Source organism: Lachancea lanzarotensis, scaffold LALA0S08, assembly GCF_000938715.1.
Source record: "Lachancea lanzarotensis genome assembly LALA0, scaffold LALA0S08, whole genome shotgun sequence".
Taxonomy (NCBI): Eukaryota; Fungi; Ascomycota; class Saccharomycetes; order Saccharomycetales; family Saccharomycetaceae; genus Lachancea; species Lachancea lanzarotensis.
Genome location: NW_019212886.1, coordinates 551,504 through 564,784, shown reverse-complemented (window position 1 = coordinate 564,784; position 13,281 = coordinate 551,504). Strand labels below are relative to the sequence as shown.

The following is a 13,281-nucleotide window of genomic DNA, read 5'->3' as shown; positions in this document are numbered from 1 at the left end:
CACTTCATCTCCCCCCTCATCTACTTAACAACTAACTAATATACGTTGATACTTCTCATACATAATGTACAGATTCGACTGAACGCTCTCAATCCAGGTTATTTAGTACTGTGTTGATCTCTTGAACAGTCTCGGAGATCGTTTCAATTTCGTAGTTTATTCTCCTGAGATATTTCGCGGAAAGATCAACACCAGCCACTTGCTTAATGATATTCTTAAAGCATTTTTCGGAAAAATGTTGGTTCTTGCCAGGGACAAACCTACCATTTTCGTAAGCATGGCAAGATTTCAGGAAATTTGTCAAGCCTTCGTTCATGCTTCGCGAGGAAGTGCAGTCCAGGTCTGGAAGCGATAGTCTAAAAGGCGGAGAAATCATGAGCACCTTGCGACTATTTTTACTGTGGTATCTTAGCTCATAAATACCTTCCTCGAAAAACATCAATTGATGATCAAACTTGAGATCACCGGAAACCACGTCGCCTGCTCTCTTGAAGTTGTACACACAGTTCTCCGGTCTGCTACTGTCGCGGTACGACCCGGGAGTGCTCCCTAGCCATAGTCCATTCGTCGAGATCCTTGTTCTGCAGCGGTCGTCTCCTGTCTCCAAAACTTCGTAGAGTCCAACCCAATCCTTGTCGTCATGAAGCTTAGCTGGAAGCTGCCAGTGCACCTCAATGGGCCCTGGGATTAGAATGGCGTGATTTGTTCCATCGCCCACATCGAACTTACAATTCGGGGCAAGGTTAGCGGTAGCGTTGTCCAGGGCCTTCTGTAACATTCCATTCCATTGTGCTTCTGACTTACCACTCATTTCTGCTTCCTCTTCGAAAACACCTTCATTAAAAGTCAAATGACCTGCTATTCTGGATTCCATCTTGTCCACAATTTCCGAGAATCTTCTGATGGGTTTGAAACCCATCAAAGTGCTCGAGACACCACTTTTCCGCGCTTTAGCACCATAGACTTTGTTAACATGAGGTTCTTCCACCAACTTAACCAACGCAAAGTTTGCTACGGTCCACACAACCGCTAGTGCCATGTTATATGACGAGAAATTGGTGATCAAGACAGAGCCCCAACATCCCGCAACTCCGAGAAACCTCTCAGGGTTACTCAAGTAGCGATAAATGCCCTGAGAGTTCAATTTCCGCGAGTTGATGTAATTAGTTAGGAAGAAATCTCCGTAAAACCAGCCAAACTCGGAAATGGCGGTCAAAATCTCGTCGTCACACCATTTCTGCAAATAACAAAGCAGGAACCCAAAAATGATCTGAGTATAATTCAGCGTTTCTAAAGACCTTAACTGAAGACATGTCTGCAAGACAAGTAGCGTGTAGGTGACGGTCAACGAGTAATTATAAATGAACTGCCATTGATGGAAGGAATGAACCTGGGTATAACCGTTTTTCATGAAGAGTCTGGTGAACCATTTTGATGTGGATTGCTTGTATAGGATTGCTGAGAGGAAGATGGATGTGAACAGTTTCACACCAAGCGCAGCATAAAAAAGTGTCCTGTTGGAGGTTTTTAGAGTGAATACAAGAGCTGCAATGGCCAGAGATGTAGCGGCAGTAAAATAATCCGTTAATCTCAACTTGTCGAAATTTGTGAAGAAAATGCCCTTTGTGATCAACGGTCTCGAGTAATTGCGGTTTTCTCTTACCAATAAGTCATCAATTTGAGCGTTATCGGATTCAACGGCATCCGATCCATAAATCTTCTCGATATGCGGTGTTTCGCAGTATTTGAGAAACAAGAATTGTAGCAAGTGACCCCCTATGGACACCAAGAGAACCTTGTAATCCCCAGAAATCAAACTCAGCCCGTAGTATCCCATGTAACCGATCGAATACATGGGATGTGGTGAAATGTTGAACACACCATCAAACACAAGTTTGGAATCCTGAAAGTAAAAAAAGTCGCCCCAATACCAAGCATAGTCCTTTACAACACGGTGAGCATCAATTTTCACCCAAACGTTGAATAGAATCATCAAGATTCCCAGTAGCACCCTCACACTGTGGCTAGGTAAAACAGTTTTGGGAATGGATAGACACACAAATAGCACGTAGGTAGTAAAATCTTGCATGAGGATCAGGTCCACGAATTGGCGGAAGAGAAGCCAGGTGTTGAATTCTTCTGGGTACGCCTCGACTTTGTAAGAAGAGGGCATCTTAGATTCAATTTCGAACCGGCAGAACCGCGCCAACCAGTGTTGATTTTTCTTATCAAAAATTCCGCGGCGCTTTGCATACCCAGTGAGAGACTCGTATTTGGACTGGTAATACAATATCACACCAATTCCAACGTTATAGCATAATCTCCAAAAGACATACTGCCATAGAAAAAACCACTTGGTGAAAACAACCCCGATCTTCGAAACAGAAAAGTAGCAAAGTGCCACATTGCTTATGATGGCCAAGCTAATCAACACTTCCAAGAATGATTTTTTCAAAGTTGGATCGAAGAGTGATCGAACCATATCGTGCGTTTTGGCAGGCACAAATTCTACATTACTGGAACGCGTTCTGGCGACAATTGCTGCAACGGGCGAGTTTTTACCACTTTGAGATGCCATTTTCTCGCTTGTGGCACTTTTGGACGTCTTTTTTTTAGGGTCCTTCAGCATTCGGCGTGCTTATGTCCAGAAATAGAGGCTAGGTTGAACTAGGAGAAAGAAGAGAGACGAAAGTGCTTGAGCAACTTTTTGTCGACACGTTCAATTGACCGGATCGCCTTGTTTTTGGCTGAATCGAATGGTGGCGAAGGACAGTAGTGTAGGTGGCACTTTGGCACCTTTGACACACTTTTTCAACGTCGAGAATCATGAAAATGTCCATGTGAAAGAAAAATGGTATTAGAAATGAAAAGGAAAGGCATGTGATGTGGGATGAACTTTGAGGCTAGGGCTAGCGAGAGCGAAATGGTGTCAGTTTGGATAAAAGCTATGCTGGAATTAGGCACAAACGCGGTGAATTTGGCTGTAGAAGTTGGGCTCGGCCTCAGTAATTCTTTCACATCCGTTCCACTTTGCATGAAACACCATTTCTGGTTGTTGCACCAATTATGTGACAGCCGTCAATACACCCGGTGCGTTCTCAAACTCAGAGTTTGGAGCTTTCCGAGGTAGGACGTAGGAACTGATATATTTGCGTAACCCCGTTCAGCCAACAGGGAGTATGTGATCTTACACACCACCACTTGTGCTTTGGCTGAATCAAAGCTGCCCTCTAGCATGCCAAGTTGTAGGTTTTAAGCGAAATTCTTGTTCTCACCGTTCCTTTAGAGGACCTTTTCAACAATCAAAGCTTGAGAACAGTATTTTGTGTTGCATACCGATGCTTTACCGTTGTAACTTCTAGCTTTCTGGGAGTTTGTTCTTCCATGAGATGCGGACTTGAAAACGCTTTGGTAGAGTCCCCAAAGGGCATCACAAATACTGAATCTGTCTACCTAGCCTTCGAGAACGGTGGAGTTTGGGATGCACTTAGTGCATTGCGCAATGTCAAAACAACTGGTGGCCAGAACTACAGCTGAAAAACAAAGGCTTTCTAATCAAGTCAGTGACTGCTCAGCATAGCCGCCGTAGACCTCCGAGGCCGCTCGAATCTTGGCTGATGACTCTATTACACAAATCTAGACAATTATATATATCTTCACCGAGTCTATGGACGGAACCATCGAAGAGAATCGGGCTAGTTGCCGTTTTTTGGCGGTAAGGACTGTTGTGGTAAGACTAGTGGTAATGGTCTTGTACATAATGCAATATAACAAAATCGAGAAACGACACGAAAATAAAAGACGATAGTCATCAGAACCGCCGTTCAGTGTGGTAAAGGCCATCGTGAGGGACCACATTTATAGCTGGTTCAGCCCGCCTAGCAGATGCAAATGTTTCGAGGGTCTCACATACCCACCGTAGAGCCTCCAAACTCGTTTTCGATTTTTTGGTGGTCCAACGGGTTAGGAGCCGCTTCGTACACCGCCAACAAGGGAAGTCCGTCGTCGCTTCTTTTGTTGTTGACAAATTCGCCTCGCAGGTCGATGTAGAAACATCGGGTCAGATCGTCTTCGTCGCCGCTCCAGTTGTTTTCCACAAATAGTGTGATTGATTCCACGTTTTGGAAATGCTGGCGCGGTAATTGGTGCTCCGAAAACCCAACATCATCAGCTTCTTCGTCTTCGTCTCCTCCTCCCGTAGCGCTCTGAACGTCGATCCCGACATTTTCTGGATTTTCCAGTGTGTGCAGTGGCTTCGAATCCAGTAGGTTGTCAAAATCAATGCTTTTGGTGAAGTTCTTGAATAGCTTGATGGTTTTGGGTGACCCAATCCCACCGTTGTCACCACATCCGAACCGGAATATGCACGAAAAGACACGACACACGCCCGTCAATGGGATATGCAAGATCATCTGGCAATCTGCGTCACTTTCTAAAAATCTGGACGTATTATACTTCTCTTGCTGGCTTTTGATAAAGCACGAACTTAGTTCGTTAGATCCACGGCCCACTGCATTCAGACAGCGCACTTGCGGTGTATTAATGTATTTATACAGTGATTGGGCCTCATTCGTTACTAATGGAGGAGAATGCTCATGTCCATGCTCATGAGAATTCTCATGCTCATGCTCACAGCTATGTGACATTACTGTTACAGATCAAGAGATAAGTAGAGCGAGCTTATGGAGCTCTTTCACCGATTGTTAGTTCCCAGCCTTTAATTTCGATGAAATTCCATAATATACATATATATGTATTAAGAACTAGCTAGCTCATCATCTGGACATCGGAACTGGAAAAGAACAGCTTTCAAGACACTAGAAGCACTTTTAGGGCACCATGCATACTGCTCAGTTTTTGGATAACCATCCCACCAATATCAGCTCGATTTTGGCCGGTGGATATAACCATCCGCTACTTAGAGAATGGCAAAACGAACGTCAATTGACGAAAAACATGTTCATCTTCCCACTGTTCATATCTGACCTTGAAGACGAGGAAACGCCCATTGATTCGCTACCCAACATCAAGAGGTTTGGTGTTAACAAGCTGGCAGGTTATTTGAAGCCCTTGGTGGCTAAGGGTCTCAGAGCAGTCATTTTATTCGGTGTGCCGTTGAAAGATGGGTCAAAAGATCCTGTGGCTACTTCGGCAGACGACCCAGAAGGTCCTGTCATTCAAGGCATCAAGCTTCTCAGACGTGAATTTCCGGACCTCTATATCATGTGCGACACTTGTCTATGTGAGTACACCTCGCATGGCCACTGTGGCGTGCTGTACGAAGATGGAAGCATCAATCGTCAGGAATCGGTCCGTAGAATTGCTGCAGTTGCTGTTAACTACGCAAAAGCTGGAGCTCATGCCATTGCTCCAAGTGACATGATTGACGGTAGAATCAGAGAAATCAAATTAGGACTAATCGATGCTGGCTTGGCGCACCAGACGTTTGTCATGAGCTACGCGGCGAAATTCAGTGGTAACTTGTACGGTCCATTCCGCGATGCTGCATGTTCTGCTCCATCCAAGGGAGACCGCAAAAACTATCAGTTGCCATCCGGTGGTCGGGGTCTGGCTCGTCGTGCTGTTAAGAGAGACCTTGAAGAGGGAAGTGATGGTATCATCGTCAAACCTTCCACTTTCTACCTGGACGTCATGGCAGACACCGCTGAGATAGCTCGGGACACCCCCATCTGCGCTTACCACGTTTCTGGAGAATATGCCATGTTGCATGCTGCTGCCGAAAAGGGCATAGTCGATCTCAAAACCATTGCCTTTGAATCGCACCAAGGATTTTTGAGAGCTGGGGCCCGGCTTATTATCTCCTACTTCACTCCTGAGTTCTTGGACTGGTTAAGCCAATAGATGTATGGAGAACAAAACGGTAGTGGTTTATCCTATGCAACTACGAGAATATATAGGACGATTTATTCTTTCCTGATCCTCTGAAATGCACCCGCCAGCGATGCCAATTCTCTGCCATTCGTGTTCCCAAACTACTCGGCCAAAGCCGCTTCTGGCCTTCTTGCGCGGTTTCCCTGGCGCTCTTGAGGATCCTGGCTGGACAACGAGGGTAGCTCTTCGGTAGAAGGTAAGTCTGGAATCGTTTGCGGTTGCTCCAACGGCACATCTGGTAACTTCAATTCTTCTTCTTTGGTTCCTGTGCCGTTGACCTCTTTATCGAGCTGACTCAACTCCCGGTCCAATTCTTCCTCAAAACCCCCTACAACACTGGACGACAAAACCTGGTCCACTTCTTCCTGGTACGCGATCTGGTCTGCCACAGAGTCCATTAGCTGTTCTGCACCTTTGAATTCGTTATTCAATCGCTTCAAAACCTCATTTCCCTGCTTGAGTCCAGCCATAAACTGTTTTTCTACAAGTTTGAATTCCACGGTTGCGACCAGATTTTCCAAGTTTATGAGCTGATCCGATGCCTGTTCTAGCAGGTGGCTTTGGTAATGAATTTTCTTGAGTAACACACGCGATTTGGGGTCTTTAGTGCCGGTTTTCGGATTCTGCCGCAGCAGGAGCTTTAAACGTTCTCGCTCATTGAACACTAGTGCTTCTGTGCGTTTTGTATATCGGTGTAACTCGTCCTTAGAAAGTTTTAGTTGTAGGATTGCCCTGTCGGCCTTGGTTACCTCAATCTTGCTGCTACTTTGGCCCATTCTGCTGTGTTCGCTGTCTCCAGTGCACATCTTTCAGTCAATGATTTGGGTTTGAATAGTAATCTCCAGTATCTATCTATGAACTCTCTTAGCAGAAGTGGACAAAATAGGATACAAAGAAGTGGGTAGAGGTCTAATTGACGCTTGAATTAGGCCGTGTGATGAACATCAGCACCTATTTACACGATTCTGCTGACATCCAGGCCTTATTTGGAGCGTTGGAGATCTTTTTGGGCCAGTAAAGATAGACTTTGTTGAAGTAAGAAAAGACGTTATTAGCTTGTTAAAACAGTCCTTTTTAAAGCAATGGTCTTGCGTAGCTGGAATTGCATACTCTGCTTGTAGTTTAGAGATGTTAGCTATCTTCTCCAAATCTTTAAACAGCAACATCCGGTTTTAAACCGTATCGACATAAGACTTCAAGCGGTGAACTACGAAATGCAGCTAATGACAGGAACGAGATATCTCAACGGTCATCTAAATAGAATCATAAATGTTACGCCAAATGAGAGAGCACTTTGCTCCCCCAGTCGAGAACTGGCCTTAAAGCTATCGGGTGAGTACACCTACTTTTACGTCTAAACCCATTGAAAGAAGCAGAATCCGAATATCTGCCGGACTGAACGCCCTCGGATTCAAAATCGATAATTTGACTCCAAATCCAGCACCACTTGCGAGATATCGAGCATGTCCGTACCATTGTTCTTCATTTTTATATCTCATCGGCCCTGTCACTACAATGAGTCGTAATTAGTTTCTCACAGGCTATGCAGCTCAGATTTGAAGCTGAAAACTATAGAATTCTTGAGAAGTTGGTATCAAGTTGATGGGCTTGAAAACCTTCAAAACGTTTCTGGCAACGTAAAAGTGATTCCATTGTACAAGTTTTTCATTCTTGTCTCTTCCTGTGTTCTGACATACAAGGCATCTTTCCAGGTGTATTTTTTTTTTTGACTATCACATCGCAGAACGGTGAAAGGAAATTCGATGAAAGTGTTCAATACAGATTTCGCATTGATTTTCAATAGCCAAGGCACCGATGTTGAAGCGGACCCGCGAGGCTGAATCGATCCCAAGTTCGTAAGGTTCGAACTCTAGAGCGTCGTTTGGTACGCAGACCATGTGGAGAGCTTTCGAAGGGCCCACATCATACATTTGAGTCCTTCAACTAGCCACGAATATGTGATTTTAGTCTATGAGAGGCTATTTTTGGGTTTAAGAAGCAAATGCGAGGCCGTCGCAGTTACATTTAGAGCATGACTCTGTCCATGACAAGGTGTAGTCTTCGAGGACAGGACATTGTTTCCTACTGCTTTGAGGAACTCGCGGCTTCTTAACCTTTCAAAGAGCTGGACGTTCTTACTTCAAGCGAAATTTTACTGCTCAAATTCAGTGCAAACTGAAACTCGTAAGTTGAAAAACCTCTGCCCTATGACCTCCTCAAAATTTCAAATCAAATGCTCATGATGTTCTGAAACAGATCACCAATACCCGAAAGATAATATCTTATCATAAGTAAGCCTAACTCGCGTAGAGTATCCGGCCTGTTACTTCCTTGCTCAACGTCTTGTCCAAAGTTTTTACCATGTCAGAAATATACCGTCGCTGACACTTTCAATATCACTTTTTCCCAGGCTGGCACTTAATGCTAATTTTCGACAATGCAGATCTCTTGACCACCTGAATACTACAAAAAGCCACATACTTTCAACCATCACACCACAAGAAAGGTTTCATTTATAAGATTCAAGGGTGGTTCAACTGTCCCATCAACCTTATTATCGAGCATCAGTGGTTTTCTCCAGCTAAGTGACGGCGTTTTTTCTAGCTTTTAGTTCCCTTTTAAATGACACATTACGACGACCGTACATCTGTTGCTGACCTTGTCGGTAACACACCATTGGTAGAGCTTTCAAAGCTTCCTAAGGCACTAGGAATCAAGCCCAAAGTGTATGCAAAACTAGAACTGTACAATCCCGGTGGCTCGATCAAAGACCGTATTGCCAAGTCCATGATCGAGGATGCTGAGGCGTCTGGCAGAATTCATCCTTCAAGAACCACTTTGATCGAACCCACTTCAGGTAACACAGGTATCGGCTTGGCCCTGATGGGTGCTGTCAAAGGTTACAGAACGATTATCACTTTGCCTGAAAAAATGTCCAACGAAAAAGTCTCGGTGCTCAAAGCTTTGGGTGCTGAAATCATCAGAACTCCTACCGCTGCCGCTTGGGATTCACCAGAGTCGCACATCGGTGTGGCCAAGAAACTGGAGCAGGAAATCCCAGATGCTGTCATCCTGGACCAGTACAACAATCTGAAAAACCCAGATGCCCACTATTTCGGCACAGGTAAAGAAATCCACAAGCAATTGGAGCAACTCGAGCTATTCGACAAGCTCCACAGTGTTTTTGCCGGTGCAGGAACCGGTGGTACCATCAGTGGTATCGCCAAGTATCTCAAGGAACAGCGTTCTGATGTACAAATCGTGGGGGCTGATCCTGAGGGCTCTATCCTTGCTCAGCCAGAATCACTCAATGCCACGGAAGAAGCTGAATACAAGGTCGAAGGTATTGGCTATGACTTTGTTCCCAAAGTGTTGAACCGCAACTTGGTCGACGTTTGGTTCAAGACCAATGACCTTGACGCCTTCAGATACGCCCGTCAGCTAATTTCTAATGAAGGTCTACTCGTAGGCGGTTCCAGTGGAAGTGCTTTTGCCGCTATGATGGACTACAGCAAACAACACCCCGAGCTTACCGAAGATGATGTATTTGTTATCATCTTGCCCGACTCGATTCGTTCATACTTGACCAAATTTGCTGACGACGAATGGCTAAAGAAGAACAACTTGTGGGATGACGATATTCTTAAGCCTTTAGGAAGAAGTCAAAACGACACATTCAAGGGTGCAACCGTCAAGACCCTAAACTTGAAGCCAGTGGTGTCCGTGAAGGAAGACGCACCTATCTCCGAAGTTGTCAAAATTCTGACAGATAACGGCTTCGATCAATTACCTGTATTGACCGAAGACGGCAAGTTGTGTGGCCTAGTGACGCTCTCGCAACTGTTGAAGAAGCTCTCTTCGGGCGAAGCCGTGAAAAGTATTCAAAAGCTGTTTTTCGATTTCAGAAGGCTCAACAACTTCGATGAAGTTTCTTCTTACAATGAAAACAAGTCTGGTAAAAAGAAGTTCGTCGATTTCACAGTTGACAGCAAGCTATCTCAGTTGAACCAATTTTTCGAAAAGAATTCATCTGCCGTTATCACTGACGGCCTCACTCCAGTGCACATCGTTACGAAGATGGACTTGCTAGAGTATTTGACTAAAAAGGTGTAGATTACATAGAGACTGCTATAGAATTATTTTGAAGTTCTTCTAAGAGCGACGACTTAAAGTGTCCAGAGTGGTACCTATTTTTTCTCCATGCCTAGCACCGCCATCAATGGTTCCAATTGTTCTGGACCTAATTCGATACCCGATTTCGCCAGTTCTTCTTTGAATTCTGCCATCGCTTGTCTCACATCTTTGTCAGTCAAGATTTTGACCACTTGCCATGGTCCCGGGGGAGCAGAGTCATTGGCAAGACCCTTGGAAACCATGATCTCACTAACAGCTCGTAGTTTCGAAGCAACATTTGGGTGACTTTGGATTTCATCCAGTAGACCCTGTACTTTCACGTGGGCTTCGATGTCTTTGTTGGGCCGATTGTTGTCCCAGGATTGAGCATAGCACCTCTTTGCAGTGATAGAAACACCGGAAGAGACCTGAGAAGAACCTCGATTTGTTGCTAATCTAAGAGTGGGCGAGCTAAGTGCTCTTACAATTCCTCTAAAGTGCATCATCGCTGAGATTCAGGCTCAAAGTGTGATGCTTTTGGGTCAAATTCATAGCATAATGGTTACTAGCTGTAAATTATAGTACCAGGCGATGAGCAAGCTAACACAGCCGAAAAAACAAAACTTGTTGAAACACACTACTTTACAAGCCTGAAGATGGTAACGGCATCACAGTTGTTAAGCTCTTGTCTAGCACTACGTACAGCTTGAGTTTTTACATAAAAAAAGAGACATCCACCATGATCCAGCGTTGCGAAGGCTGGTTACGAGAATTTCCATCTATTACCGCAAACCTCGCATGTACAGAAGGTTGTGAGCGGCTCATCTGCGGATCTGGTCTGCAGCTGGTAGTACGACACTTTTTTTTCTTTGCACTTACCGCAGGTGAACCTGTCGGTTACGGATCTCTCAAGTGTGGCACCTTGGGCATTAAACAGATTCTGTTTCGAGATTTCTTCTAGTTTCTTCTTTAGATGCTCTGGTGCAAGCTCTCGTGGATCGCAAGACACCAAATGGCCGGGTGTAACGTCACCGGCTGTTATTTTATGTTTGAGATCGGGATTATTTTTTGAAATGACGTTTGAGTAAACCACCCGGTATTTGTCTTTGTAGGCCTTTTCGTTGTTTTCGCAGTTGTTGAGCTGGTTGAGCTGCTTTTCGACCGCAATTGCCGTTGTGAGGATTGATTGTGGAGGATGTTCGCTGTCCTTTGCCAAAGCGTCGTAAAAGGCCCGAATGACCATGTCCCGTAATTTGTGGTTGTAGACAGTAGTTATCACACCATCATTTTTGGCGTTTCTAGGTTTGGTCGACACATATTTGTCGTGTTTCTTGGCCTCAGACGCAAACGAGCTTTTTGAGCCTGTATTGGAAGAAGAACCTGTTGTTGCGGCGTGAGAACTTGAGCTTTTCGCCAGGGTTTTCTGCTTCTTTTCCTGTGAGATGGCATCTCGCCACTGGCCTATCATTTTCTTGACCAGCCCGGAAATCTGAGCATTTCCAGACTTCTTGAACTGATTGACAACCACACCAACCTTCGTTTCCCGTAACAGCTTCTCTGTGGGCTTCAAATCCCGCTCCAAGGTCGTCAAAATCTCTATCACAGTCCCATCGTTTGTCTTGCTCTTTTCCAAGTTCTTAACGAGTGTGGATACCTCTTTGCTATCCATCTTTAGCGTTCGATTGGAAACTTGGATATGAAGTCTTAAGATGTAACTTTTCCATCAACTAATACCATCATCTACTTTTCTTCCAACTAAGCTAACTTCACAAGTTTACACCAGATTTAAGGCCAAAAGAACACTTCTGAGCCTTGAAATATAGTGCTAGAAGGGTCAAAACCGGTACAGGTATCCTATAGACTCTTTTCCAGCGCTCTCATAGCGTCATTTCACGATATATACGTGTAAATACATCAACATACAACAACGTCATCGATAGTATAACTAGCTATTCCCATTGTAGCTGACCTAGCCACCATGAACAGACAAGTACACAACAATCCACCGGCCAGAACAGTGTATCTGGGATCAATACCTTATGACCAGACCGAGGAACAGATTTTGGATCTGTGCTCGAACGTGGGGCCTGTCGTGCATTTGAAGATGATGTTTGACCAGCAAACGGGGAAATCCAAGGGCTACGCTTTCGTGGAATATAGAGATTTGGAGGCCAGTGCCAGTGCGGTGCGTAACCTCAATGGCTACCAGCTGGGAAATAGACATCTGAAATGCGGTTACTACGGTGGAGGTGACTCTGGCTTAGGTAGCGGCTCGGGAATCAGCGGAAACGGTGCTCCAGCGGGGTCCCTTGGCGACGATGACAAGAATCCTGCATTTTCAGGGCTGCCGTTGGGCGTGGACGTAAACGTCAACATGACAACACCGGCAATGATGATTTCCAGCGAACTCTCCAAGGGCTCAAAAGAAGATCAGCTGGGCCTGCTGAGGGACCTGCAAAAAATGTCGCAGAACAACTCTGAGCTGTTCACAAGCCTGCTGGAACAATTTCCACAGCTCAGTTTTGTCGTGGCCGAACTTTTGTTAACGTCGGGAATTAGCACAGTAGACGACCTGACGCAACTGGCAGTGCAGCACAATACATCCAGTGGCTCCCCTGCCACTCCCCAAGACCTACAAGCGCAAGAGCAACAGAAGGAATTGCTCAGACAAGTACTGCAACTTTCAGACAGCGAAATCGGCGTTCTTCCCGACGACGAGAAAATGTCACTGTGGGAGCTTAAACAGAAAGCAATGCGGGGGGAGTTTGGCATGATATGATTGCCGTGTTTCAAAAGTGCTTCCATCTGCCACTGCAGGAGCGTCAGATAAACATTTAAACGAAGGAACTATAGAGAAAAATGTGTTCAAGAACCAAGAGAAGCATCTTGGAAAGATTTGATCACCCGAATAAAGATAAATTACAACTAAATGAAGCCATTCTCACATTCCTTTAGAGGCTCTTATTTGTTGAAAGCATTCCTGGGTCAACAGATTTCCAAATGTTCACCAAAGTGCGAAAGCGACCATCATCGATATCAAAATCAACCAAATGATAGACAAAACCTCCATCCTTGAGACAGGTAACCACCATCAGCCTTCTCGAATGGACGACCCGGTAAGGTGTCAGAATAAAGATGTGACATATATACGTACAAAGTGACGTCAAGCTTTATGGCTGAATCATGGATTTAAGCTGCCAACACAGTAGTGAAGAAATGTATAAATAAACGCAATTATATTTACACTTGCTGAGAGCCTTGGAACTGCTACTGTTC

At 44.9% G+C, this 13,281-nt stretch overlaps 8 protein-coding genes across 8 annotated transcripts; 3 read left to right on the top strand and 5 right to left on the bottom strand.

The window, feature by feature from the left end:
- Window positions 1-88: 88 nt before the first annotated feature.
- Window positions 89-2,629, bottom strand: CHO2 (LALA0S08e06326g1_1; the record flags this gene model as incomplete). The annotated part of the gene is made up of 1 exon (XM_022771212.1): window positions 89-2,629. The coding sequence occupies one exon, from the start codon at window positions 2,627-2,629 to the stop codon at window positions 89-91; it is 2,541 nt and encodes an 846-aa protein (XP_022629814.1).
- Window positions 2,630-3,905: 1,276 nt separating this feature from the next.
- LALA0_S08e06304g (LALA0S08e06304g1_1) lies at window positions 3,906-4,646 on the bottom strand (the record flags this gene model as incomplete). Its single annotated transcript, XM_022771211.1, has 1 exon — window positions 3,906-4,646. One exon carries the CDS (start codon window positions 4,644-4,646, stop codon window positions 3,906-3,908), a length of 741 nt encoding a protein of 246 aa, XP_022629813.1.
- Window positions 4,647-4,839: 193 nt separating this feature from the next.
- HEM2 (LALA0S08e06282g1_1) lies at window positions 4,840-5,862 on the top strand (the record flags this gene model as incomplete). Its single annotated transcript, XM_022771209.1, has 1 exon — window positions 4,840-5,862. The coding sequence occupies one exon, from the start codon at window positions 4,840-4,842 to the stop codon at window positions 5,860-5,862; it is 1,023 nt and encodes a 340-aa protein (XP_022629812.1).
- A 131-nt stretch (window positions 5,863-5,993) lies between these two features.
- VPS20 (LALA0S08e06260g1_1) lies at window positions 5,994-6,668 on the bottom strand (the record flags this gene model as incomplete). The annotated part of the gene is made up of 1 exon (XM_022771208.1): window positions 5,994-6,668. One exon carries the CDS (start codon window positions 6,666-6,668, stop codon window positions 5,994-5,996), a length of 675 nt encoding a protein of 224 aa, XP_022629811.1.
- A 1,846-nt stretch (window positions 6,669-8,514) lies between these two features.
- On the top strand, window positions 8,515-10,005 carry CYS4 (LALA0S08e06238g1_1; the record flags this gene model as incomplete). Its single annotated transcript, XM_022771207.1, has 1 exon — window positions 8,515-10,005. One exon carries the CDS (start codon window positions 8,515-8,517, stop codon window positions 10,003-10,005), a length of 1,491 nt encoding a protein of 496 aa, XP_022629810.1.
- A 74-nt stretch (window positions 10,006-10,079) lies between these two features.
- Window positions 10,080-10,508, bottom strand: DPC13 (LALA0S08e06216g1_1; the record flags this gene model as incomplete). Its single annotated transcript, XM_022771206.1, has 1 exon — window positions 10,080-10,508. The coding sequence occupies one exon, from the start codon at window positions 10,506-10,508 to the stop codon at window positions 10,080-10,082; it is 429 nt and encodes a 142-aa protein (XP_022629809.1).
- Window positions 10,509-10,768: 260 nt separating this feature from the next.
- DST1 (LALA0S08e06194g1_1) lies at window positions 10,769-11,674 on the bottom strand (the record flags this gene model as incomplete). Its single annotated transcript, XM_022771205.1, has 1 exon — window positions 10,769-11,674. The coding sequence occupies one exon, from the start codon at window positions 11,672-11,674 to the stop codon at window positions 10,769-10,771; it is 906 nt and encodes a 301-aa protein (XP_022629808.1).
- A 309-nt stretch (window positions 11,675-11,983) lies between these two features.
- Window positions 11,984-12,784, top strand: RNA15 (LALA0S08e06172g1_1; the record flags this gene model as incomplete). Its single annotated transcript, XM_022771204.1, has 1 exon — window positions 11,984-12,784. The coding sequence occupies one exon, from the start codon at window positions 11,984-11,986 to the stop codon at window positions 12,782-12,784; it is 801 nt and encodes a 266-aa protein (XP_022629807.1).
- Between the last annotated feature and the right edge of the window lie 497 nt (window positions 12,785-13,281).